At 45.5% G+C, this 27,957-nt stretch overlaps 2 protein-coding genes across 3 annotated transcripts in view; one reads left to right on the plus strand and one right to left on the minus strand.

Moving 5' to 3' along the window:
• Positions 1 to 1,807: 1,807 nt before the first annotated feature.
• LOC139050867 (tubulin beta chain-like) lies at positions 1,808 to 13,710 on the minus strand. 2 transcript variants are annotated; one of them, XM_070527667.1, is made up of 6 exons: positions 13,552 to 13,710; positions 9,323 to 9,431; positions 8,425 to 8,532; positions 5,415 to 5,859; positions 4,531 to 4,967; positions 1,808 to 2,120 (listed from the first exon to the last, which is right to left on the minus strand). In XM_070527667.1, the coding sequence occupies exons 1-6, from the start codon at positions 13,606 to 13,608 to the stop codon at positions 1,939 to 1,941; spliced, it is 1,338 nt and encodes a 445-aa protein (XP_070383768.1). In that variant the 5' UTR covers positions 13,609 to 13,710; the 3' UTR covers positions 1,808 to 1,938. The 2 variants fall into 2 exon arrangements, with proteins under 2 accessions (XP_070383768.1, XP_070383767.1); XM_070527666.1 differs by having other exon boundaries at positions 8,425 to 8,535.
• An 845-nt stretch (positions 13,711 to 14,555) lies between these two features.
• Arp6 (Actin-related protein 6) overlaps positions 14,556 to 27,957 on the plus strand; it is a 57,933-nt gene continuing 44,531 nt past the window's right edge. Inside the window, exons 1-4 of the mRNA XM_070527736.1 lie at positions 14,556 to 14,677; positions 16,260 to 16,377; positions 22,057 to 22,125; positions 26,478 to 26,601. Coding sequence (XP_070383837.1) covers positions 14,601 to 14,677; positions 16,260 to 16,377; positions 22,057 to 22,125; positions 26,478 to 26,601 — 388 coding nt within the window. The 5' untranslated portion in view covers positions 14,556 to 14,600. The remainder of the gene's footprint in view (positions 14,678 to 16,259; positions 16,378 to 22,056; positions 22,126 to 26,477; positions 26,602 to 27,957) is intronic.

The raw sequence follows: 27,957 nt of genomic DNA on the forward strand, positions 1-27,957 counted from the left end.
GTTTATCAGGCGATGCTTCTACATGCCACTGTAACAAGTACCATAAATGTTTTAGGGGGGCCGCGCAAAAGCCTTGTGCTCGTGACTGGCAGGTCCTTGGTTCGAATCACAACATTCATCTAACAATAAGTGCATCTAACAATCTATGCATTGAAGCGTGGCTGATTGACTACACCGACAGAACACAACTGTTTGAAGCTGAAAATATTGCGACGGTCCACAGAGTAGGCAAGCGACTGGCGATAAAACTTCTTGGTCACAAGCCATTACAAAGCACAGAACATCTACTTTTAAAGCGTTGTGCGTGGCAACAAAAGATCTAGTGCAATTGCACATCCGCGAGCGATGTGCAATTGTGCAAAAAAATGTGCAAAAAATGTGCAAAATAATCAGATGGCCACCATGCCAAGGGACGTTACCGAGTCGGAAACACGACTTCGAAGTGATCGGCAAATAAAGACGAGAATTAACACACTGCTAAAGATGAGAAGGCACCGATCTTGTTTGAATTCAGAAGTGGAAAGTTTGGACAGCATGGAACGCATATCTAGCCCCACTTCTAGTACAAGCACTGTATACGCTGGTCGCGCAGTCTGGACAAGGCATAATGAGCTCGAATGGTGGTTACACACCCACTGAAGCGGTGGCCAAAGCACGACAATCGCATAATACAACCAGCCACCTTCTTAGGGATATCTGCACTGAAAGATGTTCATGCATGGCCAATAGAGTGGGCATAAATTAGAGCCAGTCGTGGTGAATCGGTGTACACAACATGCGAGAACCTTGCTATGTCAGCAAGGGCCATATACTCCTTTAATCACTGCAACGAGCGCTACTTGCTCCGGTTAAGGTTAGGGCGTTGAAGTCTTGTCTTCGGAGGTTAGAAATACAATGCTGGCACACAAGTGCCTTTTTTTTATCCTCGAGGAAAGCCAGGCAACACAAAGGGCCGGCAACACCGGCAGACCATGTGCTGCAGTGGTCTGCAAACTTGGCCACTCAGATTCATTCAATGCCTCGACGTGCTAGTCGTTACTTTTCCTGCCTACAGCACACATTTTCCCTCAACCATTACACATTTGCAGCAGGAATGCAGCATGGTGCATTAGGAATTGCCCAGTTGCATTTCTAAGAGCTGATCGCACAGTAGAGCGTTCTGGTTTCATTCATGCTTTTTTGCTTGAGATGAAGTACAGCACCCAGGCTAAAGAGCCACCTCGTCTGTCTAGCAAACTGCGAAAAGGGTCTGAACTTCACAGGTCTACCTATTTCAGCAAATATGGCCGAATACATTGTAGATCTTCACCTGCTCAGCAATTTTAGTGCCAGACAGTCTCTCCAATAAGTGAGAAACTAAAGCACTTTACATCCACACTAACAGGGCAATCTTGCCATAAGTGTAATTCATCAGTACGAAGGTTTTTTTAAAGTAGTTTAGTATACCTGGGGCACTCTGTGCTCCTACTGGGGCTACCGGTTGCATTTTCACAGCCATAGATCCTAATTAAAAGCCATAAAATAACCAAATTAACTGCTTGCGCAGCAGCCAGCCCTACAAAGCATTGCAAATTGAATTTGCATGGCAAACTGGCACGTAGCACTTTCTTACAGGGCCATTTTCAGCAGACAAGCGTGGTGCATAGCAGGCACGCTCATGATCGTGCCTGGCAAGAATTTTATTGGTACATGCCTTGGAAAGAGCTCAAATTTCCAGACTCCTTCGAGACTGCAGTAGCAGTTGAGGCTGAAGCCAGTGACAGCAAAATGTGCCGAAACAGGCGAACACAACGGCGCAACACTGCAGTAGGCTTGAACAAAATAATTTATTGAACATGAATGAAGCAAAAAAAAAAATCACTGGGAGAAATGAACAGGGGGTGGGGGATGCCGGACACCGGCGAAAAGAAAGGTAAACACAGAACAAAAAAATTGCGCTTAAGCTTCGGCATCGGCCTCTGGCTCGTCGTCGAACTCTCCCTCCTCGTCTGCGGTTGCCTCTTGGTACTGCTGGTACTCGGACACCAGGTCGTTCATGTTGGACTCTGCCTCCGTGAACTCCATCTCGTCCATGCCCTCGCCAGTGTACCAGTGGAGGAAAGCTTTGCGGCGGAACATGGCTGCACAGAGAGGGGGTGTACAAAATGGCACAATGAATGCAAGTCCGCATGGGTCAATACACTGCTAGTTAATCAAGGCGAGGAGAACCAACGGCAAATGTAAGCATGCATTGGATTTTGGGAGAATCAACTTTGCTGTGCCAAATTGTCATTCGTTTGGAGCCCGCACTCCGAAAAGTGCTACATTGCAAGTGTAAAGAACACGACGAGAATTCACACAACGCAGAAATAAACCAACTGGCTTTTGGAATCAAGCGCGGCTAGTATATAGCCAAGGGTCAAACCCACAATACACAGTTCAGGAAATTGTGTAGGCAGTGTACTAATACAGCAGGGCTACAGGGAAAGTTTTTTTTTAAATGGAAGGTTAGTACAGCTGGAACCACTCCTAATGCAACTACTTGTGCAGAAACATGCATGCAGTCTCTCCACACTCGCATTTAACTCCCCACCAAACTATCAGTAAAACCTTGTTCGTCCACTTTGGAAGAAAAAAAAAAAAAAACCACGGAAAAAACTACACTAACCGGAGAAACGTACGAACCAAAGTAGCTAAAAAATTTGTCAAACTATTGATAACATCTACGTCGTGCCGAGCGTTGCACAGACGTGTGGCACGAGATGCCGACGCACATGAAGCTGGTGGTGCCCAGGCGGCCCAAGACCGTTTTGCTTTGCTATCAAGTGGCATTTTAAGAGGGCGACGGGAACCGATAATGAACTAAATTGAGCTGGTGGGAGACGCCAGACGACGCCGAAACAAAACGCCCGCATGCAGCAGGGGACAGCAGCACGTTTGGATTATCGATTACTAAAAGCATGCAATACAGATAGGTGGAGATGCTTATCCAGATAGGTTTTTGGCAGCGATAGCTGTGAATGCTGCGTGCGACAAACCTGGTGGAGATTTGCTGGTACCGAGTGCAGGCGAGTACCTGCACTCTGTACTCGTCTGCGTATTGAGTACCAGTACCGATACTCAGTACTCACCTGAGTACCGAGGGGCAGGCGAGTATTGGGGTGAAGCTGTCGCATTAGACCGCTATATACTGTTCGATCACACACACATTTTCTTTACAGGGGATCTAGCGGTCGGAAAACACGATCGCAGCTTGGCAACGTATGCATACTGAACGTTGGCCAAGAAATGTTTTCGCAATATGTATGAACCAGTAAAACATGAGCATAGTTATTGAGTCATTTATACGTCCTCGATTGTGAATGTTGGCACTGGGAAAGCCTACACGCTTAATGGGAATGCATGAACGGAGTTCTACTGCATATGCTTGTAGTGCAGCTATGCCATACAAAATGCAGATTATGCAGCTGCCAGAAAATGCAGCAGACAAAGCACGGCAGCAAGTGAAGTTCCCTGCATCAATAATCGGGCCGCACACCCATTTTGAGAAGAGCGAGCGAACAAGCAAGGGAGGGAAAGAAAAGTGCTGCAGCACGCTAGCCCAGCAGATTATCTTCCGTTTCTACTTTAGTACTACATACCTTCTACACACAAACGAATTTTCCGACACCGATGTGGTCACAAAAATGCCTGCATGTTGGGCTGGCTGACAAACCGCAGCACCACAAAATGAAAAGGAAGGAAAGAAGCCGGTCCAGGTGAGAAGTGCATTCGTCCGTCGCAAAGTTCACAAATTCACTCCGCAATGCAGCCAGGTGGAACTGTTCACGTAAGAGCCTTTGTCGTACCTACCAGAATGCGCATTTAACTGCAGCCTGGGTGTGTCATCTGGTGCCAGATATGCATTTGTCTATGGGTACGATACCAAGGACGAGCACCTAGCCACACCTGCCGGCTAGGAGTAACTACTTCTATCTCAGCAAATGCTGGGGGTTGGTGCAGCCAACAATATGACTCGGTGGCCGTACAGCATTCGTACGATGGGGCTACTACTCCCCAAATGAAAATCCAGACAAGTCCGGTCGTGTGCTTCAACTACTGGAGACGTGCAGCTGCTTGAGAGCCGTTGAGCAATCTTGTTTTGGTTATTGTGGTACCACTTCCAGTGGAGAAATTAGCAATCCGGCGATTTACACAAGCAGTCTATGCTGTATGGTCAGAAACTGCACACCCAAACCGGCTACACATGGTAAAAAACCCACAAATGTTCTTGCCAGTTACCTTTAAACAAATCAAGCACACAGGTTCAGACGTGCACCAGCTATTCATCAAACACTGTATAGTTGCACAAGAGCAATAAGTCATCCAGCACACATTGTGCCAGTAGCGACAGCAACCTATGACGGCATACGATGAAAATTTTACTGCCACAGAACACAAAAACAAAGCTTACAGTGGAATTGCGCTAAATGTGGCAGCACAGCTGGTACTGTCACGGCAACCCTCAGTAGACTGCACTACACTGTAGGGAGCCTGAAGCCTCACACCCACCTGTGAACTGTTCAGAGATTCGCTTGAAGAGCTCCTGGATGGCGGTGCTGTTTCCAATGAATGTGGCAGACATCTTGAGACCACGGGGCGGAATGTCGCAGACAGCAGTCTTGACGTTGTTCGGGATCCACTCGACGAAGTAGGAGGAGTTCTTGTTCTGCACGTTGAGCATCTGCTCATCAACCTCGCGCATGCTCATGCGGCCGCGGAAGATGGCTGCCACCGTGAGGTACCGGCCGTGCCTGGGGTCGCAGGCGGCCATCATGTTCTTGGCGTCGAACATCTGCTGGGTCAGCTCGGGCACCGTCAGAGCGCGGTACTGCTGCGAGCCACGGGCGGTGAGGGGCGCGAAGCCAGGCATGAAAAAGTGCAGACGAGGGAAGGGAACCATGTTGACTGCAAGCTTGCGCAGGTCAGCATTCAGCTGGCCTGGGAACCTGAGGGGATAAAAGACCAAACAGTGATTGGTTAGTGAGATCGAGGTGTTGAGAGAGACCAAAGAATAAAGCCAACAAAAGTAGACCTCCAAATACAAGCTTTGCCTGGAAAAAATATTGCTAAGCAACCATTTTGCACAGTAATGAGGACAATAATGCCATTTAAATAAGTTGGAATTAAACGACGAGTTGGCACCCATCCATGCATCTTGTATTGCTGTGCCTCGCGGCTAAAACTTAACAGGACCAGAATGAAAGATGGCCACACCAAATGACCTCTGCACCATCCAGTTATCTTTTTAGTGCAGTGCTGGTAGGCTAATTCAGAATAGTTGTCTCCTCGATTTACTATCCCAAACCTTTTGTCTACAGTTCCTATTTCTCCGAGATAAATAATGTATGGTACCAGTCACCAAGTAGTCTTGGTGAGATTACTAATGGACCCACCTAAGGCAGGTTGTGACGCCAGACATGGTTGCAGACACGAGGTGGTTGAGGTCTCCGTATGTGGGCGTGGTCAGCTTCAGCGTGCGGAAGCAGATGTCATACAGAGCCTCGTTGTCGATGCAGAAGGTCTCGTCTGTGTTCTCCACCAGCTGGTGGACCGAGAGGGTTGCATTGTAGGGCTCGACCACCGTGTCGGAGACCTTTGGCGAGGGGACAACCGAGAAAGTGTTCATGATCCGATCCGGGTACTCCTCGCGGATCTTTGAGATGAGCAGGGTGCCCATGCCCGAGCCGGTGCCCCCTCCGAGCGAGTGTGTTAACTGGAAGCCCTGCAGGCAGTCGCAGCCCTCGGCTTCCTTGCGGACAACGTCCAGCACGGAGTCGACGAGCTCGGCACCCTCTGTGTAGTGGCCCTTGGCCCAGTTGTTTCCCGCGCCGCTCTGGCCTGGAAGAACAGTGGAGGTTAGACAAATACAATGGGAACAGAAACTTGCAGCATAGATGTATGTGCGTACAGTAAAACCTCGGGCAATTCCAAATGCACGGGACTGAGTAAAATGTCCGAATGAACCAAATGTTGAAATATCGAGGGTATCAAGAAAACAATAAGCAAATGCTTACTAAATCAACCCGCTTTTATTTACTGGATAGATCAGCAAATGCTGTTTCTACTTCCCACAAAAGCAGTGCAGAAACTGCAATTGCCGTCATGTCGCGACTGATGGGCGCTTGCGGCGGCCTCACAATTTCCTTCACAGCGTGGCATTTCACTACACTACACATATATATATATATACACATATATATGAAGCGAGTCTGGTACCAGACTTATGCGTTTCTGCTCTAAACAAAGAAATGACGATTGCTGCACATCACAACAGAGTTCTGAACCTGAAACTCGCAAAAGCAAGAGTAAATCTAACTATTTCGGCCTGCCTAATGCTTCATACGTTGTTTAGAGGTACAAGGCAACGTATTATTGTTCTCGGCCTACTTCATAGAATGCCGATTTTGCAGGGCAAATGTTAAATTTGGTTTTAGAGCTGCAAAGGTATGTTCGGCAGCTTTTCTTTACGGATGTTCAGATAGAGTGATGATCAGTTATAACCAACATATTTTTCCTTGCTGACAGCGTATTCGAAGCCTCATCCTGCAAACCCAAAAATCAGTACTATTTTACATAAATATCATGCAAAATGCTTTTATCGTATTTTGCCGACGAGCAGTCCCACTGACCAAAGGGGACTAGTGCGGTTTAGAGGGGCTCTAGCTATTGATGCATTTCAGGCCTGGGTTGCCTTTAACATCTTTCACAAGGTTCAAAAGAGTTGTGCTCAAAACGAGATTTTGTGCCACCTATGTAATGCAAACCTTGAATTTTCAGGCTCATTGCACAGAAATGTGCGACAAACTAGGTCAAAAGAAACCGACGCAATACGTTTGCATTTACGAAATGAGGTTCAAATTTTTGTTCACTTTATGCAGGTTTTTGGACATTACTTCCCCAAAATTATTTGCATTGCATTTTTCCTGGGTCATTGCTTAGGTCACGTAGACTACATAAGTGACAAAGCTTTATTCAATTCAGTATTTAGTTGTCATTGTTGTTGCTGCTAGAACCTTTACCACATTTGATAACAAGAAAATAAGTGACCATGTTTTGCAGCATAAGTAGCTGAGTAAGTTAAATAAGACATGCTGATTGAGAAAAAATAAGCACTTAAATGCTGGTAAAAAGAAATAAATGCTACCACCTGAAATGCACTCAATTTCAAACCCCTTTATACCTGAACACAAGAGTTCATGTGCTTCATGAGTTCATGAGCTTATATCCTCAAATGAATCACTGAAGAGGGGATGGCACCAAACAAGCATTGGAAACAATGCTGTCACAGCAAAGAGCCACTGGACAAATGAGCACGGAGTCAATGGAGTTTCTGGCTTGCCTTTAGCGCACTGTTTTATCCACACTGCGTTATCTCGCAAACACCACACACTGAAGTAAAGCAATGGGGCATAGTCTACGCCAAGAATATGCTACCAGCTGTGATGCACAAAACCATGCCAGTTGGAACAGCGAAGGGATACTATTTAATCACACTTAACTTCGTGGTTGTATTTACAGTCTTGAGAAACTCAAAGTCCTTCCATGTTGCAGTAATAACTAGATTATTAGAAGACCAAATGAAAGTCACCGCTCCCTTTATTTGAGAGACTGCGGAATTTACAGGATGCTCGTCACTAACTAACGGCTATCTAGAACAGGGTACTCAAAACCTATGTCACGGCAGGATGGCAGGGGTCATCCCCCGCCTCATATGTCTGCGTTTTCAAGCTTACCAAGCCTCTCATCCCAGGGTACTATGTTTGGGGGGCAGATGCGCAACTAAAATGTGGCGCAATATAAAGCTACCTCAAGAGAGAAAAAAGGAGAAAACAGAAGGAGTGTTCTTTCCAACGTCTCCTTTTTTTCATCCGCATGTCATTTCACACTACGCCAGCATTACCTCCATTAACTCTTCATAGGAAGACTCGTTACTTAGATGGGCAATGTACCAGCACATGTTTGCCTTCATTCAAGCTAGGATCATTTCGTAGGTTGGATCTGCTGAACATAACAGTTGTGTTATCGATCACTGCACATTCCGATTGTTTTATCAACCGTTATCAGTGGTGTGAGCACACATTGTTCTTTATTGCAGCACTGATATGTACTTGAAGGACAAGGCATGTAGGACCAGACGATTTGTTGGCTCATGCTGAACTTTCTACCTCGAGCTTTGCCAAAGACATCTATTACCAATGACAGTTGAAGCGTATGAACTGCAGTCTGGGCATGATCACTGCGACTGTGGTATATTGTAATGCCCAAAGCTAAAATGCAACTCCCTCAAATTTAATTGACACTCATTACCTCATCTTGTCACAGAGCAAGGTCACGTACAACTTGCACTAAAATTCAGGGCGGCGTGATGGCCACCTTTGACAGCGCCAAATGAAGAGTACGTACCGAAGACGAAGTTGTCTGGCCTGAAGAGCTGACCGAAAGGTCCAGACCGCACGGAGTCCATGGTTCCGGGCTCCAGATCCACGAGGATGGCGCGCGGCACGTATTTGCCTCCTCCACCGAGAAAGCAGATAGACAAACTCACAAACCAGGCACGAGAAACATAGCACAGAGCAAGAGTACGTTAGGACTGGCCAGAATAGAGTACCTGCACTCTCAAGAGCTTGACACAAAAATTCAGGGGGAGCTGCAAGGTGTCGGAGTATTTTGGCTACGCAAGCAGCAGCATACAGTAGTACTAACGAGGTTGCCAACTCAAGAGGGAATCGGTCATTCCCAAGAGCCACAAGCAGTACAACAAAGTTGCACAATCGTTGGTTACCTCGTATCCCCATTCATATAGGAAGAGTGCAGTAGTCTCTTGGCTACTCTAGTTCTGGTTGATGCCAGAAGCCGAGGGGATCAGCGAGAGGAGCACAGTACGTTGGCAGTAGTTAACATTGTCGGCAAAAGCATTTACTACCGTGCAGCTACAACTACCAGCACAGCATGTGCTATGCGGGGATGCAGGATGCATGGAGAAATGAGAACTGTGCAGGGAAATACGTTGGGGGACACGAGGGTAGCATCCCCACACACTCTGGCACCAGCACCTATGGCAGCTGCAAGCATAACACTTGGGCCAGCATGGGAATGATGGGATGGTGCATTTGCCTAAACCTCTGCCTGCTGGTAACGAATGACACTTTGCAGCAATTATGCCACGTGCACAGACTGAACTGCACAGAAAACCAAGTGGCGGAAAAATGTAATACAAAGTGTAAGAAATGGGGGTATGCAAATCGCAAGGTGATCTATGCTGAGCAAGCAAGCAGGCTATCAAACAAGCCACAAGGCTCACCGGAAGCCTCATTGTAGTAGACATTGATGCGTTCCAGCTGCAAGTCCGAGTCCCCGTGGTAGCTTCCAGTGGGATCGATGCCGTGCTCATCGGAGATCACTTCCCAAAACTGCAATAAAGTCATTTCGTATACAAGTCTTGCATTGAGAAGAAATCAAAGTTGAACACTTCTTGCAGTTCGTGCTACAGATTTGAGAAGAGGCGTGATCGCTACATTACGTGCAAACCAATACAGTAACAGCTCAGCATGGTTTATAATCTAGAATGCGAGAAAGCTCTAAATGCCAACATTTAAATCATTAAGATATTGAAGAAAATTATTGCAGCAACGCCCCCCCCCCCCCCAAACACACACCTGAAGTGGGGGACAATGCAAGCCAAATATGGAAACGGGGCAAACGTGCCAGCGGTGCTTCGTACCTGATGATTCAGTTACACGGTATGCAGACCTTGCAGGCTGATAGCAAGCTAGGCACTCAAGTGCAACGAGAGGCAGCAGAAGTACAGAGATACGTGAAAAACAAGCTGCCTTACTAACCCCGAGAAGAGGCAGCTATGTCAGCAACAGTGTCGACACAGTTTCCTTGAACACGAGTGCTACACGGCAATCTAATCAGTAGTCGCTATCTGCACAGAGGACTACCAAGCTAGATTCACAGAGCCTTGCCCGTAGCTCACTGGCCGACTATGCATCGTATTCAAGCACACTGCTATGATTCATTGGGAAGCCCCTTGTGCAAGCCAACCTTGATACGTTCAGCGTGAGCAGCTATTTAGTTCATTCAGGGCAGAAAGAAGGGACACGCAACACTTGCGCGAGACAGAAAAGTTTAATAAGCACAGTTAAAGGAGTACAAAGATGAAATTTGCAACTTAATTTTATTGCGCTTAATGAAGGCGTCAGACTTCGAAAGCATACAAGAAATACTGTCAAGGCTCTTATTGCCAAGTAGCTTTTCTACAGCTGCTATCAGTTCCTAGGTGGTGCATGTTTTGATGGGCGGGCTGAGCAAGCTAGCTGGTGCCGATTCAAGGCAAAATGTGTGAACGGACAAATATGCCAGGAAGAAAGCACAACATGAGCGTTACCGTCAGCTGAAGGTTCATTTTATAAAAGATGGAAAAAAAGAAGCCGGCGGGCCCTCCCTCTCACTTCAGGAGAAAGCTTCTGGAGCAAGGTTACAGCCATACAGGATATGTCTGGCAGTCACGCTGCTCCAAAACAGTAGTCGTGAAGTGCTAATAAACAGGGTTGTCTTTTTCTAGTTTAACAGAAATTTCTTGACAAACATTTGCGACACAGTATCTAGCTGCCTATGTCTTTGCAACTCCCAGGGTTGCTTCGTTAACTTGGCATGTACGGCAAGAGTGAGGAACATAAATGATTGGTCATGGGATAAGTATTATGATGTGCCTGTCATGTAGGTCATGAAACGGCTGCCCAAGTCTAGGTGCTCTTGTGGTCCCCACACAATGCTGTCCGTAACATCAATTCCTATAAGGCGTGGGATCTGCCTGCTTTTTTTCGGTGCAGGGTTCTTCGCATGTAGCGGGGAGTCTTAGTACATAAAAAATCATTAACAAAATGAAACTTCAGTTGATGATGGCATGCCCACTGTTCTTTCCTCTAGGTCTGGCTTTGAGACAAATTATCACGAGGTAGGCATCACCACAATGCAGCAATGAAAATGGGACAGGCTTTGGCATGTATTCAGATGTGCTTTCTTCTGGGCTGAACGAGTATAACAACATAGCACAAGCAAGCTGGAGCAAGTGTGAAGTTGTTTGACAGTAAAATTCCCTCACAAAGTGGTTTGGATTATAGAAGTTTCCTATGTCATGCTTAACTGCAAATGTGCTGGCTTGCACTTTACTTTCAATTTGTGCATACTTGAGCCCAGTTTACAAAACGCCCTTGAATTTTTCGAAAAATTTGCACTTTGAAAGGAAACAGCCACATTCAGCTGCATATTGCCCTCGAGGTGCATAACTCAAAAGGTCCCACCAAGGTAAATAAGATGGAACATTGTTATCATTTGCATTTAATGCTTACTGAGCATAGCAAGGGCTGCAAAGTAAACAGCATAAATTGACAATGTGCTGAACCTGACAGATGCCTTGCAAGTGGAGACATTTGAAATGAAGTACCAAGAAATAATTTCATACTGTGCATTATCTATCCAATATAAAGTTGAAGGCAATAAAGAGATTACCCGAGCTGTAAATCCATTAGTTGGCACTTTGGGGCATGTTTCATAGGGCCATATTTATCTTGAAGAGAACCGATCAAGTGCTACGAGTCAGGAAAGAACATAATGCGAGCCTGAATTTTTCAAAAATTCAGTAATGCTTCCAGATTTTGTGTTGCCAAATTGAAATAGAGGACTGCACCAGAAAATTTAACGTGAGCAACGTTCTGGACGCGTGCCACGCCCGCTAATAGTTGCAAACTCCAACGTGACGCCTGAAGTCTGCATCTACAACCCTCTCCGCTGGCGTTAGTACGACAGTATGAACAGCCGTTTTTGTTCTCAAAAAACGTCGAACGTCGATCAACGGCTGCTTTGTTGATGGAACTTGACGGGTAATTAGACAATCGATCGGATATTGCGACACCCCTCGGAGGCGGAGCACGTCAAAAAAGTCCCATGGCATTTAGGGCCATGTAAGCCGAGCAGGTATCTGAAGCAGCAGCAAAGCGCGATACCGCCTACAATTGGAAACTGTAAGCCGTATCAGCGGCAAAACAATGGCTATCAAGACCTAAAATGAAATTGGTATACAGCACGGCACAGGTTTACGCAACATTTACGTGCACAGGACGAAATGGAAAGCACGAGAAACATGTGAAAGGTGTTCATGAAATGAACTAGTTAACCGCTTCATTCACGACACGCGTCATAAACTTTTACACCGCTGTATCCTAATAATGCTATTCCAACTACCACGCCCAGCCTTGCAACACCACTGAGCTCGTAAATGAGCTTCTGCGCAATTTTTTTGGTGTGGTTAAAAGCAAAATTCGCACCGTTAAGTACACAGGTGGCGGTTAGACACGAATTCCCGCGCAAGGAAGACTAACGGTCAAGCGGCGGGAAGCCGATTTCAATATCTGCAAGACCGCGACGCCATTGGTCAAAGAGCCAATTCACGGAGCCAATCAACGGCACGCAATTTGAAACATGCCGGCCGGGGCGGTAACAGCGCGCGTTTTCTTGGCAGCAGACGAGATTTTTTTCGCTGCAGGAAGCATCCGAGAGCCCCTTATAAAACGGCGCAACGCCAAACCAGCTGCCTACGCATCGCCTTGTAAGGAGACAGACCGGCGTTACTAATTTAGCAGTCGCAGCCAGACAAAATGGACGCCAAACAAGGAAATACGCCGGGCGGCCGCAATGGCCGATAGGTACTGGTAGAAAAGGATGGCTCTACGAAACGTAACCGGTTTAAAGAAGCGAACGAGCAGACTTGAAAGAGAAAAGTTAACGACGCAAAGAAAGCTGAAGTTAAAGATCGTTCCGCATGAACAGTAAATGGGGTGCTCTGGCGATAGAGTGAGATCGCCACTCGAGAAAACTTGCACGATACACCTATCTTAAAAGCAATCGCAAATCGAAAGGCGGACCCTTTACGCACGGCAAAACGGGCGTGTCAGTTACACTAATGGGGACGTACACGAGCCTGTCACGGACTGTGCATACGCCTGAGCAAGATCTGGCTCCATGCATGCGCCTAGGAGTCAGGCCTACGCATGAAAATTGCAATTTCACGCGGCATGCCGCTTTTTTTCGTGAACGATAGACCGGCGCTGTCCCCAATTAGACGGGAGCGAACACCGCAGGGGAACTGCCGAGGCCTAAACCAACTAGGCACGAAGGTCGTTCCTCTCTTGCACCGAGTCACGACGATGAGCGCGGCTGCAACGGTCACCCACACAACCAGGTCATCGCGCCGGCATTGTCAGCGGGTGGGGTTTCCGCTCGTTGCTTTGGCAGTTTAAGCACAATACACCGCACACAGCCGATTGCTGGAATATTTGCACTAGGCATGAAAAAGCTTGAAAATACACCTCGAGGCACACTAGCAATAAGACCCCATCCGGTCTCGATCGTGAGGCACGGCATGGTTTTAAAAGGAGGGGCGCTTTTGACGTACCGCTAGGCCTAACCGCGCCCACACCCGGTGCACCTGCCCACTCATAGAACTGAATTGGTAAAAGCTGCTGGTACCTTGGCGCCGATTTGGTTTCCGCACTGGCCGGCTTGGATGTGAACAATTTCCCGCATCTTGTTGTCAGATGGAGGGCAAGGAAGAAAGAACTGATGCTCCACGTAGTCTACCCGAACGTATAGACTGAGTGCACTGGGTCTCAATGGCCCAACTGGCTTTTATTGGTTCGACTAGTCTCGGCAGCCAGTCAGCGAGCTCAGATAAAAAATGCGCTTTGTGATTGGCGGAAATATTTCGCATGACGAGGCCGCGACATGTCGCGTGGTGGTGCGTGGTGGCTGCTGTTTCGTTTCGGTTTCGAAAATGAAAGAGCGCTTTTCGCGCGTACCTCTGCGCTGTAAATAGAGGTTCATGGCGAATTTGGCAAATCCCACCGGGGCGCCCTGGGACAACGATGATTGGATGAACTGGCGAACTGATATTAACTGTATGGCAAACTGGGACGGCACCGGTGCGATTTAGTGAATTCACCATATGATCGGGGGACGCAAGCTCCATCGTGGGTCTTTTGTGCTCACTTTGGGTTCTTTTGTACAACCCACGGTGTGCGTTTCCCAACCTAAAACTCTCAAATCTTCAAAACAGTATTTTTTCGTTCATAGGTGGCTTTTTCTTTTTGCATTTTCAACGTTAGGCGCTGCCGTTCAGCCACCTTCTCATACAAGCAAGGTTCGCCTAATAAAATGTACTCGATGTGTTCACTGTGTAAAATGCGCACAGTATATTTTTTTTTATCCAGTATGACAGTTTGTGACGGATTATGAATTAATGTTTATAACGAGACAAGCAAATCATGCTCTTTTGAGCAAGTACGGTGAAACTATGGTATAAGGTATAATACATACTATGGTATAATATATAATATGGTATAAGGTATAATACTTTTGACAAGTTAAACGATGCACATTTAATTCCTAGTTGTCATACGTCAAGTTTTACGTGTAAAGTAATTCTGACGAGTGTATGGTAAAATGTTTTTATGTGGCTCGTCAGTTTCGGCAGTGTCTCAACTGGCAAGCAGGCAACGCTGTGGTTCACGCATGTCACAATGGCCGCGCACTGTTTGGTTGTTGACAACGGTGGTGGGTCTATAAAAGCCGGTTTCACGACGCAAAATGTTCCCAGGTTAGTGGCCAGGCTAGCCGTTACAAAAATGGAACGTGTAAACCTATATTCTCTGTGTATTAATGTGCGGTTGACGCCTTCAGCATGGCCATTTTGGCTCTGTTACCCCTAGTATCCCGACCGAAGGGCAAAAGCATCGCTTATCCATTACTATTCGGCGATATTTCTTCTAATCAAGCGCCTGAAAACAAGCGATCTGCGCTTGCTATTTACCTCGCTTCTAAGTAACTGAAGCGCGCAGTTTGCTCAACAATTGTCTGCTGGTCACCAAGCACCAGAGCTGCCACTTTCGCATCAATATGCAGTTTGCGATTGAGCTACGGTCGCCCATCCATTCTACTTTGTCTGGGCTTGTTTGACTGCATTGAAATCATCCGCACCACTTCACAGCAATGTCACGGGCTGGGGTGTTGTCACCGTACGCTGCCAGCCGCTAAGCATGAATTTCTGTCGCATTGTGCCTATTGAAAATAAAAACTTTTTTTTTTTTTACGGGCGCTGTCATTTTTGTTTTTATTTTGGGGGGGAGGGGGGATGTTATATGCGATACTGGATAGAACACAATTTTTATATTCCACTAAAACTAGAGAGGCGCACACTCATTTCAGTGCCTATTGTGTAAGCCTGTCCCGAATGTATGGTAGCAAAAATATAAGCTTTATAAAGGCCCCATGTACATTAGGAGGTAGACGTCCCCAGCCAAAATTTGATTATTGGCCCAACATTTTGAAGCCAGCTCAACACCTTTAGGGCTGACGACAGTTAAACATCTCCTATCTATAGTTACTTCTATAGAAGCAGACAAGCTGGCTTCAAAATGGCACATACAATAAAATCAACGAGAGGAAGATGGGGAACTGAGGGGCCCAATTTTTTTGTTAAATGCAACCATACGAAACCAATGAAAACATAAGAGAAATTAATTGCAGCTTTAATTGGAGTGTAGAAATGATAAGCTGAAGGGAAATGAAAGTGTGCAAAAAAGAACAACTTGCCGCCGGGTAGAGCCGAACTCCCCTGTTTCGCGTAATGCTAGGTATCTGGTACAAAACAAGTTTTGGTTGAGGACTCCTAATTCTAGTACTCGGTCAATGCATTTGTTGTCACAAGATGTCAGACCTGTCGTCATCCGCGTTCTCTCGGCACCATGATGCAGAGCAAGGTTTGCCAATGTCGTATAGCAGTAAGGTTGCGTCTGAATGTGTGTTGCTCATAAGAAAACATGAGTGCTGTGCACATTTCCTCTAGCTGTGCTCACAAGTAGCAGCTGCAGTAATATCGGGAGCAGTGCGAGTCACTGCGTCATGACATCATGACTCATCCATCTCCCGGGTGCTGAAATTGGTTTCTAGGAGTAAGACATCAGGAGTATATTTATCGCACAAGCACCCTAATGTACATAAGTGGTATTACAGGGAGCAGTAAATAACTTTTTATTAGTAGATTCTTCATGGCGCTTTGACACTTGCCAGTACTTTTTCTAAAGTTTAGAGTGTTTAGACTTGCATATAAAAAACAAAGTTCTAAAATTTAATCTCGCCGCTCTTTTAACCTCGTTTGTGCATGCAAAACCTGCTTGCAGGGTGCTTCCAAACTGCATCACTAAAGCCAAGAGTGAGCGTCGACGCCAGTTCATTGCCGATCAGTTGGATGACTGCAAGGACATGTCGGGCCTCTTCTACCTGCTGCCATTCCAGAAGGTTTGCATGGCTTGGTTACGCCATCTCATGTGCATGCTCCGATGGAGTCCTTATGCCGGTGTCACACACGGGCATTTTCGATCGGCACCGATCGCAATCTGCATCGAATGCGGCTACGCGGGCACCTTCTGTCACCATCTTCCCCACTCTGGATCGAGTGATGCTGCACAGGATCTTTTGATCACCGTGAAACCCTGTCTAGATCAAGTGCTCCTACACAAGCACTTTCGATCACAATTGAGCATGATCTGGATTGAGCTCGATAGTGCTGCTACAAGGGAATCTTTTCTTGCAAATGAGTCTGATCTAGATTAAGCTTAGTATGGATTGATAACTGCTACGCAGGCACTTTCAATTGCAACGTTGTTGCATCTGGACTCAGTCAATAACGATTCACACATTGTAATCAAGGTTGTCTATTGCGATCAAAGGCCGGCATCCGCATTATGTTTTATATTGCATATTTGGCAAATTTGTTGAATGCTTTGGGCCCACTTAGCAACACATGGTATGCCAGAGCTCACCAAACCGGAACCGAACTGAAACAATATGTTTTCTGCCACCCTGAACCCGATCTGCAACATTTTAGAGGAACTGTTCTAAACCGGTTCAACCACCGGTTCAACCCAGGGTAACTTTTGATTGGATGACCATGTGGTACACTGCATTGATGAGAGTAAGGGACGTCTGTTGTGTCAATTCAACACAGTGCACGGAGTGTTATGTCTGTAACAGTCGTGTTGCTCACCACTGTGATCTCATTGTCTAACTCAACTAGACGCATTGTCGGGACCTATTAGCGGCATATTTACATTTCACACTTCAGTAGAGATAGTATAGGGGCAAATTTCTCGACTCCTGGTTTTACGAATGTCATCATTGCAGTTTATGCACAGCCTCATGCTCTGCTTGAACCATTGCTTGAAGAAATTGAAGTTTGCACCTGCACCATGTACTGATTTGTAAATATTGCTGGCGGCTTCCGTATGAAACGCTAGCTTTAGGGCCTAGTTGACACAGGTATGCATGGTGCATAGCTATCACAATTTGCATTCGCCCATAATCTCAAAGCACTCGATAACACTCGATCCCTACCTATATTTCAATTAAAGATTGCTCACAAATGGATGGATGGTGCGTTAGCATCTCTTGCTCTCACCTCGTGTGGCTATGACTGGTTTGTTAGAGATTCCAAAGCTCTTACTATCAAAATATTCAAGTGCCTTTTTTTTTTTCTCTCAGAACAAGGCTCAACTGATATTCCTTACAAAATTTATAAACACAAAACATTCTGGCATCGCTCTGTAATTCTAATTGCTTCCAATTCGTTCAGCTAACTCCCCTTTATTCAAAAGGAGGTCTAAAGATTCCCGTTAAATTCAACATTCATTTCAGACACTTGCGTGAAACTCATTTACGACCAGTTGTTCCACGATCAGGTGGGAGCAACTTCTAGTGGACACCAGATTTAACAATTGAGCGTGAATGCATCACCAATGCATAGGCGTTTTCGCAATATAACAGAACCCCAACTCGGGGACTTTTGCAAGTCTCCACACTATGAAGCTTTTGCCAAAGTCCATCGACCTCCAAGGGGATTTGCATGTCATTAAGACAGCAACATATATTTGGCCTCCCATTACGAATCTTGTTTGGAAAACAATAACTTTCATCATTTCACATCCGCGCGGTGGTTGCGTAACAAGTGTTCTACGCTCCGCTAGTCTGCTAACCACACTAATTTCTGTAGATTCACTGCCGATGATTGTTTCACTAGGCTCCAGCAATTAATGGCTGACCACAGTCAAACTAATGACATGCCTTTCACCATTGGAGAGATCAAAAACCCTGGGTAACACCCGTTCTACTCAGGGGTGGGACAGGCTCACTCTCCGCATGTTAGTCTTTTTTCATACGCAACCAGCATTTCCTTTTCCATGCTTAATTCTTGTTTAAAACTAATACCCGTGTCACACGGGCGTTTGGAAGGCCTTCCAACCGATAGTCAGTTGACTCAAAGGTCAAGTTCGAGCTGCCACATGGGCCGTTTCGAAGGCCGCCGAGTCGATAGTCTATCGAGTCAACGGAGCACCTTACAACTCTATCGAAATCTCGATGGCCTTTGAGCAACGGAAGCGGAAACAGCGCGAACATGCCTTCTCGTTCACATTGTGCTCGTACTCACGGTTAGAAAGAACAAATCAAACCAAATGCTCTTAAAATACTATATATGATTGTTGTTCATTATTCAATAAACTGTTTTTGTCACTTGACATGTGCGAACACACACCAGAACGGCAGCCGCAACGAGCGGCGCAGACGTTGCCGCAGTTTCGCTACTCAACAACTTAAAAACCAAACATATATGTATGGCAATTAATAAAAAAAATTTTTTTAATGTATAACCAAATATAAAAGAAATTAAAGTGCTTTTAAATGGTTTTAATGTTGTTTAACTTTTCGTGACATGAAAACGAAAATAAAGATCCGCAGCGCCACAGAATTTTCCGAGAAACGCCTGAACCACTCAACGGCCTTTCAAAAGTGCCGTGTAGCAGCGTGACAACTCCTTTGAGTCGATAGAGTTCTGGCGTTTCAAAGGCCGTTGACTGGAAGGCCTTCCAAATGTGCCCGTGTGACACAGGTATAATGCACTTCCCTATTTGTCGACGAGAAGGCAGCATTATTCTTGCAGCAAAACGTGACCCGACCCCGAATTCACTCTCATCGTGCTGGCCTAATCTAATGGTTTTCATTTCTGGCAAAAATTTTCGGACTGCTTTCAAATTCCAGTAAATATTATTTTATACACTCTAATCATGTACCCCAGCTTAAACAATTTGGTTTTACACATGGGAAGAGTCTACCCCTTGCCATAAGAACACTTGGCGAAATTAAAGGGGAGAAGTTACACACTTCACTCATTTCTCTCAACTTCAAATGTGTCTCGACAGCATTTCGCATCCCACGGTAGTACTATAACAGTTTTTCAAATCTCGTAACTACTATAAAAACATCTGCCATCAGTTAGGAAAGTGTTTCCCGAACTGTCGTTTGCTGCTCTAGCGCCAGGTGTAAACCACACCTTCCAATTGAAGGTGTCGTTTACACCTTCAATTGGAAGTCCTGAGGGCTCACCAATAAGTCATCTGCTATGGAATATTTATTATTCATTGACCTTCAAAGCTCCCCTTACCACCCGCTGTGTCAACGCAGGAACATGCTGGCACAGGTAGTTGTGATTTCCACTACCAACCACTCGGATCAAGAAGCAAGGGCACTTGTGTTATCTCCAGCTGGGCGCGCAGTGTAGGATTCACCAGCACAGAAAAATCATGCTTCCTATACTTACCCAAAAGTCACGCCAATGCTTCTACCCAAATTTGCAAACCTACTGTTCCTTCAAATAGCATCACCCTCAAATGTCAACAAAGAAACAAAGATCCTCGGCATTATTTTTTATTCAAACCTAACCCCTACAGAAAACGGAAACTACCTCCTAAAAGAATCGGAAATTCTTTGCTCCTGTTTAATTGTTATTTTCAAAATGCGCTACTCCATATCCCCAGTAGACGTCTGTGTTGCCCCTTTGGCGGCCGACATTTCTGATCTCTTGCTTCACCTGAAATCTTGCCTCCGTACAACCCACACTCCTAATCACTATCACAGGTGTACAACCCGTGCGGAGTGCAACCATTTGTGAGTCGAGTCCCATCGCCTCAGTCGTGTCCTGCCTTGTTTTCTTTTTTTTTTTCATGCTCAGTTTTCAGTTACTTGCGAACTAGCCCAGCAGCCCGATTAACTATGATGTGACATGTTCTCTTACAACTACATGTAGGTGCCTTATTAAAATAAAATGAACATAATACATGGCTAGTTAACAGCAGAATAGATATTCATTTTGCATGCTATGGACAACGAGTGCGGACAACTTCAAGAACTTCACCTGCCATAGTGACTGTGGCATTGTGCTAACAAGCCCGAGAGTGCAGGATTGAATCCCGGCTACGGCGGGCGCATTTCGACGAGGGTGAAATGCGAAAAATGCCCATGTACTAGGCCTTGGGGGCACGTTTAAGAACTTCAGGTGTTCAAAATAAATCCGGACTCCCTCACTGTGGCATGCCTCATAATCAAATCACGGTTTTGGCATGTAAAACCCCAGAAATTCATTTTTAATGCCCCTTCAGGAATCCAATGAAGGAAAAAATTTGGAAGACTGATATCGGGGTAAACCACTGAATAGACACACAGGGTGCTACAAAGCTCACTGAACGTACAAATTCCAACCCCGACATGCAGCTATGTATCGCACATCATTTTTGTGATAACATTTGCAAGTTAATGCCTGTGCGAAGGAAAACGGTCTTACACAGCTAGTAGCCAAAGGTCTCTCTAAAAGCATTGCACTTTCCTCAACAGGAGGCATGCAAATGCCTTTTTCTTTCTTCGAACCCGTTTGATCCCAAATGAACTGGTTTAGTATGCTCTGAATCAATTCAGGCCATTTTTTTTTTATCGAGAGCCAAACTTAAATCGAACTGAAAAGCGTGAACTCAAACGGAGCCCGAGTTCAGTCCAACACCCTGAGTAGCAGTGATTTTTGCCGATTGCAGTAGAAAAGTTAAATCATGACCAGGCTCGATCGGGATTGAAAGTGCCCATGTGACATTGGTATTGGGCCAGCATCAGACTTGGTACCTTGTCTTGCATATGAGCACATCAGTAGGGTCTGTTGATGTGCTCATAGATTTCTTGTAACTAGGACTGTGTGAATATTCGAAACATTTGAATAACAACTCAAATTACACTCTATTCGATTCACTCTCCGAGTTGAATAGCCACTGTTCGTAAATACGAATAGCTTTTTAAATATTTTAAATTGTCAAGTGAACACTGTTGAACATGAAATTGGAGTAAAAGGGCAACACATTTCATATCGGTGGCCATAGTAGGCATAAAAATGATATGTTACATAGTTAAACACGCTATGTCTCTCAGGAGCCTGACTTTTCCTTCTGAAATGATATCACTCACACTCCGCAAGGAGCCCCGGGTTTGTGAACAATCTGCTAATTTGTGCGCCTAGGGCTCCATTTCTGCTTTTATTAAACACTTCATAACGTGAAGTGTGCCCCTCATTAAGAGAAACTTTCTAACTAATTTCTAAATGGCAGGTACGACTTTTCATTATTCAAAAACTATTCGATTCAGTCCCAAAAACTGCCGTTTGCACACCCCCTACTTGCAACCTTCAACTCTTCCACATCCTTGCAAAAATTGTGGACTGATCCCAAAGGTGGTGTGATCTAAAATGTGGGCCATTCACTCTGGCATGTACCACTGGGAATGCGTAGACATTGCAATGTCATGTGTCATACATGACACGTTTCGGTTGTTCATTGTAGATGAGTTCTGTCTGAATATTTTGTTCCTTATATCATATTTGACACCTTCGAATGGCGAATTCTCCAGCTGAGTACGAATCGAACAGAGGGGAGCGTTCGATTTGTATCCAAAATTCCGAATATTCACGCAACCCTAGTTACCTTTATTGTAGCTTGGCAGGCCTCTTCCAGATGGATGACAATCTCGCGCTTTCTTTCACCTCTTGTGGTTCAGCGTATCCTTTCCGAATTCGTTTGTTTGACCATCCTCTCGTTTTCGTCTCTCCTGCAGGGATACCTGGTCAACTGGGAAGTGGAGAAGCAGGTGTGGGACTACATGTTTGGGAAGGACGTCTTCAATGTAAGCACCACCACTTCGCAGCTGTATCACTCAGGGCAGCTGGGGAACTCGTTGAGCAAACCCACCTCGGCGGCTTGGTAGCCGTGCCATTTTTGTTGCGGAGCGTCAGGTTGCGGGTTCAAACCCCAGCTGCCGTGGCCGCATTCTCTGGGAAGGTGCGCCAGAGCTTTATTACTACAATTACCAGAGGTGAATTCTGGCACTGCGATAAACTTCAGTTGGCATGGGTGTAATGGTTAGTACTTTGTTACTGCTTGTAATTTCTAATGTTCCTGCACCTTTGTTTGGAGTACTTTATCTGCCTCTATAGGCCTAAATGTTGAAGCAATCCATCTTCAAATGGAGAAGCCAGTAATAATAACAATATTATTACTATTAATAATAAGTAATAATAATTCTGCACATGCAGAATTAATATTAATTGTATTTACAACGTGAAATATGGTTGAAAATGACCAATTTGCAAAGTCACATTAGAAAGTTTAGAAAAATACGTGTACTAACCATTCCTCCCATGCTGTCTGAAACACCCTGCTTCCAGCTCCCATAGACACTAGTGCCACTCCTCCCTCAAGTCACTTTTGTAGGAAAGTATGTGGGATGCCGGATGTGAAATGCTGGAATTATGGTGCCCATTAAAGGACCCCAGGCGGTGAAAATTCATCAGGACCGCCCCCCCACTACGGCTTCTCTCGTACGCCAAGAGTTGCAGTACACCAAAAAATTATTTGAGGTTATTGTTAATCGAAAGTAAAAGTGAATACAATTGATTTCGATCAGCGATAACTGGATTCCATCTTCGAAGTGTGGCCTAACTGATTACTTGATATACTTGCTGGAAAATTTTCCTAGAGGAGGCCGGACGTAGGCGTTTTCGGTGGGAAATAAGGAATCCTTGACACATTCACTGTCCCCTTAGTGCTGCCCTGCAGTTATTGTGGTCGTGATTACATACGGTTGAATCGAGATATGATGATGTCACCTGCAGCAAACTGTGGGCCACTATTTATGGTTTCTCAGCAACCAAAATGTTTTGCCAGTAGTCTTTGAGAGAACAGTCTGCTTATAACAACTTGTGTCCTGCTCAGTTCGGCTTCAGCTAACGGGATCAACTGTAGGGTGGCAGCATTCTGATGAGCTAGGAAAGAACAAGCCAGGGTCATCAGTGGTCTCAGTGGTCTTGACATCATCTTCTTTGAACTTAATAGTAGTTGATCCAAGCATGTTGTATGTGATGCAGGCTTTACCAACAGCCATGATGGCGGCTTGACGAATTCGTAGAGTTTTATTCAGAGAATAATTAACACTCAATCACCAATTTCTGCCACTGAACATACTGCAGATCATTTTTAGAAATAAAGCATCTTTTCTTGGCCTTTGTTGAGTGCTGTATCAGTAATTTTGAGGGCAAGTCCAACTGTAATGATCTTCTTATATATACAGTAGCGAACACATTTTTTGCAATGAAGGCATTAGTTGTATCCGGGCTGAACTCTGCATGTCAACTCTCCCAAATAATTCACAATGTTTACAAATCTGGGCTGGTTGTGCAATTTCACGGGTGTTGAAAAAGTAAATCCTGTTCACGAAAAAGTCTCACTCATCAGTTTCTTAACCTTCTGTCGACTGTCTTCTGATGGTGAAAGAATGCAAGAGGGCGATCGCTTCAAGCAAGTTTATACATATGCAGTCAATGAGAAATTTTTTGGACATGCCAGATAATTCGGACGCCTTTGTGGCACTGCCTCATACCCCACGGAGGCAATGTTTAAAGACGACTGAAACTTCTGATGCTGAAACTTTTCGCTGTCTGATTTTTCGCACTTTTCGCTGTGACCACAGGCCTGAAATGATAATCAAAACCACCACCAGCCGTAGCTGTAGCCACCACAGCAATGCTACACCTAGCTGCTTTGACATGCACTACCAAGCTTCTTGCGGTTTGGTATCATGTTGGTCATTGAAAGAATTCGCTGCCATCAGCAATGGCACTGACTCTGGATTTTTCGTCCCCATCAATGGCTTCGAAACACAGAAAGTACTGCAAGAGTAAACGTAGCACACTGCAGGGTCCTGAAAGTCAGCTTTGCCGCAATACAGCGGTGTTGTGCAGTCAAGCACACTTAATGTATTGCAATGAAACGTACCAAGAGCAGGAAGGGGCCACTGTCATGAGGTGCCGTATGTATTCTTTAATTGAACGCGCCAGCACTCGCCGTCTTGTGTCGCAGTACGAGCACCGATATGCCTTGTAAGTGTACTGGCAGGGCTTGTTTGGATGTGCTTGTGGGGATATGAGCCCTTGGGGGCAGCAAGAGGCATGCATTTATTTTTTCGTGCTGCGCGATTTTTTGGACGTTTTCGCGGCCGCTAGAAGGCCCATAAAATCGGCCATTGGCTGTATGCCAACAAGTTCCTGAAGCAGGCGAAATCAGCAGCAAGGTCGCTTGAAAAGTCACTGGGATCGAAGCACAATATTTCATTAGCAGTGTCTACTGTTCGATAATTGTCGATGGTTGTGTGCTGTGTTCCCCCCATGCCCCCCTCTCCCTGGTTGTGTCATCAGGGTTTTGCAAATTGTAATGTTCCCAGGTTGTCAAATATGCAATTAGGGCCACCATTTGCAACATACGCGCTCGTGCTTACCAAATCAAGTTATAATTATTCACTGAGGGCCAGTTTCAGGATTGAAAACCTTGCACCAACACAAATGTATGGCCGCCAGCCGAGACCTTAGGTCACGATCTAATTATCTGGAAAATTGAATTAGCCAGAGTCAAATGAATGAAAATGTGCTGTAGTAGCATCAGGAACTGGGTAGCAGCCATGTTGCATAGGCTATCATAAAAGATGTAACAGTTTTCTGTCAAAGCCACTGGCGAGCTACTAGGCAGCACTGCAGAGTGGTGTCTCACAAAGGAGGCGCTTGATGTAATGCAAATATATATTTAGAGTACAGCTCCCAATGGCCCGTTCTAGCGGCAGCGGTGGCATAAACGTGCGAACAAGCACGACATTAAAAGATGAACGAACGTGGAGCGGCAGATGAAAGGCACGAGCCGTGAATGGGAGCGGCCCCTTCAACCACCTGACTGCTCTATGCATATCTGCTCTAAGCCAGACAGCTCCTTTCATTCTATCGTCTGCTCACGTCAGCTCTTGCTCGCACTTGTTTGGTTTGCTTGGTTTAGTTTCTTTCACGCTTATTTCAGTTGTCAGGTTTTGCTATTGTTCTGTAATCTGACTGTGTGCGCGATGCAAATTGTGTACTACCTACTTTCGGGAAGCCAAGTGGCACCAGCGATTGCACTGGAACCTTCGATGAGTCCTGTATAAAAGCTGACGCACTCGACCTGCACATCAAATTTTCGACGATTGCCGGCTCTGCTACATGTCTCTCCCAAATTCTTTGTCTCAATATATCACGCAACGAAAACTGTATAGAGCTGCTCTCAAATTGCGCATCAGGGAGTATCATAACTGTTGGTGAACTTCTTTTTTGCTTCTCTGCTTCACTGCAGCACAAGATTCATTCTACATGTATTATCTTGCAGAATAATGTATGCTGTCGTGAGAGATTGAAGGAAGGCCCAAAAAATGAGGGGGCACATTGAAAAGAATAGAAAAAGTAAACACCAGTTGGTGTAAGGCATTCAGTGTTACAGTGAATAGACAAATTAAGTTTTAAAGGGAGCTCAGGATGGCCATAAAAGCATAGCCACATTGGAGAGACATTATAATGAAAGGACTGAGGGAACAGGCATCACTGCTGCATGCTCATGCAAGGGTCAAGATCAAAGAAACGGTACAGAAAGGTGAAAGGGAAATCTTGCACTAGTATTCTTAGTTGCCGTCGGCGTGGCTTTCTTCCTTTGCCGGCCACACTGTGTTTCCATTTTGTGTTTATTTCTTGTACCTTCTGGAGCATCTGCAGAATACAGAAAAGTCTTGCTTAGCTGAGGATTGTAAAACATGCGTCTGTGACCCACAACTTGGTGAGATGAAGGTTCTTAGTAGAAGTAGTAAAACAGGTGCGCAACTGATATGGGAAGCATTTCTAAATATCACAGAGTGGCAGTGATTGTGTCAACCATCCGCCTATCAACTTTTTATAACCGAGAGAAAGCTTTTTCTTAATGTGCGCGGGTAGACACCTTCAGGCTGGTAGCCCTGTTTCGTGCGTGTGCGCATAATTCATTACATGTTTAGCAGCCCATGCCAGTGAATAAACAGTGTGAGTTTAGCACGAGTCTAGCACTTGTTCTTCACAGTGCGAGTTTAGCAGTTCAAACTATCACATGTGTCTGTCTTTAGCGCTACTTTCTGTTGCAAGTGTGTTTTCTTTTTCACAGTGCCAATTTGAGGAGACGTGCCTGATCCTGACGGAGCCGTTCTTCAACTTCCCCTCCATCAGGGAGAGCCTGGTGGAAGTGCTTTACGAGGAATACCAGTTCCATTCCCTCCTGCTCACTACAGGTGAGTAGGTAGGGAGGGAGGGGGCGGGCTGCCGATGAAGTTGTGCCATGTCTGGATTCACAGGCTTCTTTCTTGTTTTGAATCGAAATGATTCAATCAAATCAATTCGTGGTCCATTTTTAAAGGGACACTAAATCAGTTTTGCCTGATAATGTGTTCTTCGAAAGCACTATTGTGGTTAATTTCACTATACAAGCTTGGTTATCAGAAGGGAAAATGAGTACCAAAGCTTCATTTTCTATTTCACGTCAAAGCCTCGATGTCGCTGCACCACTGTGATGTCACAGATTTTAAAGTGAGCAATAAATCCTGCTTATGAAGTGAATGGGATGGCTAAAAAATTCTATATATGTGGTAATTCGATAAAAGCAACTGCTCCATAAAGAATAAAAAAATTGGTGCTGAAGTAGCACATCGCCGCGGAAGTCTAATATGGCAGTCACATGGCACATTTTTGATGCGATCAAGTCAGATCGGGATCTAACGTCTAAGATTGGGATAAAGCTGCGGGGGAGGGGGGGGGGAGCCAATGGAGTGCCCGTTCGGGTGACTTTGGGCATGCATAAAGAGGGGTTGAGTAAAATTTGTCTGCTCCGTTCCTCACTGCTTCCACAGCGCGGCTGCTTGCCACTGATAACATGCAGGCTCAGCTTGGAGCAAAAGGGTAGCCCAACGGAGTGGGTCGCTTGGCGTGAATGAGCCCCCTGAATAAACTAAAGGCAGCAACATTCTTTTATATTGAGATCGGTCCGGTGGAGGCCAATGTCCCCAGCATGCTTCCCAAAAAGGGAGGGAGGGGGTTCCCTTGCCAAAGAACTTCAGTACAACCTTCCCCCCTTTCGCCCCTCTTACCCACGAAAAATTACTTTTCTGCCAAAAGTGGTACGGTCGTGTGCCCATACTAGCCACCCTGCCTGTGCGGCGGGCAACAGGTTAGGGGTCATAGAAGGCCATGCATTTCTTTCGTAACATCCAATTCTTTGTCTTCCGATGCCTCATGTTTTTGTTTCTTGTTTACTTGTGTATACTCATGTTTTGTCGAGCTCTTGTTCGCTCTTTGCTTATACATAGTATGCACGTACGTCATTCAACGATACTCCCCGACTTCCGGTTTACGGCAGCGCCATTTTGGGGAACCTATAGGCCTGTGTGCGCGCCTGTTCATAAGGTACCCCAAGGTGGCCGAAGGTAGCGAAAGCAGACGACAGCAGCGGATGTGACGTCACGTGCATGCTATGTATTGCTGTGTGCTCCGTTTTGTTTCTTTGCTCGCTGCCATTTTTTAGAGCCTTTTCCTTTTTGCATATGTAATGACTGTGTCTGCCTTCAGTCTCTCTCCACATTCCACAACGTCGT

This window comes from Dermacentor albipictus, chromosome 10 (genome assembly GCF_038994185.2).
Source record: "Dermacentor albipictus isolate Rhodes 1998 colony chromosome 10, USDA_Dalb.pri_finalv2, whole genome shotgun sequence".
In the NCBI taxonomy this organism is placed as follows: Eukaryota; Metazoa; Arthropoda; class Arachnida; order Ixodida; family Ixodidae; genus Dermacentor; species Dermacentor albipictus.

Coding starts and splice junctions, on each gene's coding strand:
- LOC139050867 (XM_070527666.1), bottom strand. CDS start 13,608: ATGCGGGAAATTGTTCACATCCAAGCCGGCCAGTGCGGAAACCAAATC. Junction 8,536..9,322: donor CTACTACAATGAGGCTTCCG/GTGAGCCTTGTG, acceptor TTCTCGGTGGAG/GAGGCAAATACGTGCCGCGC. Junction 4,968..5,414: donor GGCGTCACAACCTGCCTTAG/GTGGGTCCATTA, acceptor TTATCCCCTCAG/GTTCCCAGGCCAGCTGAATG.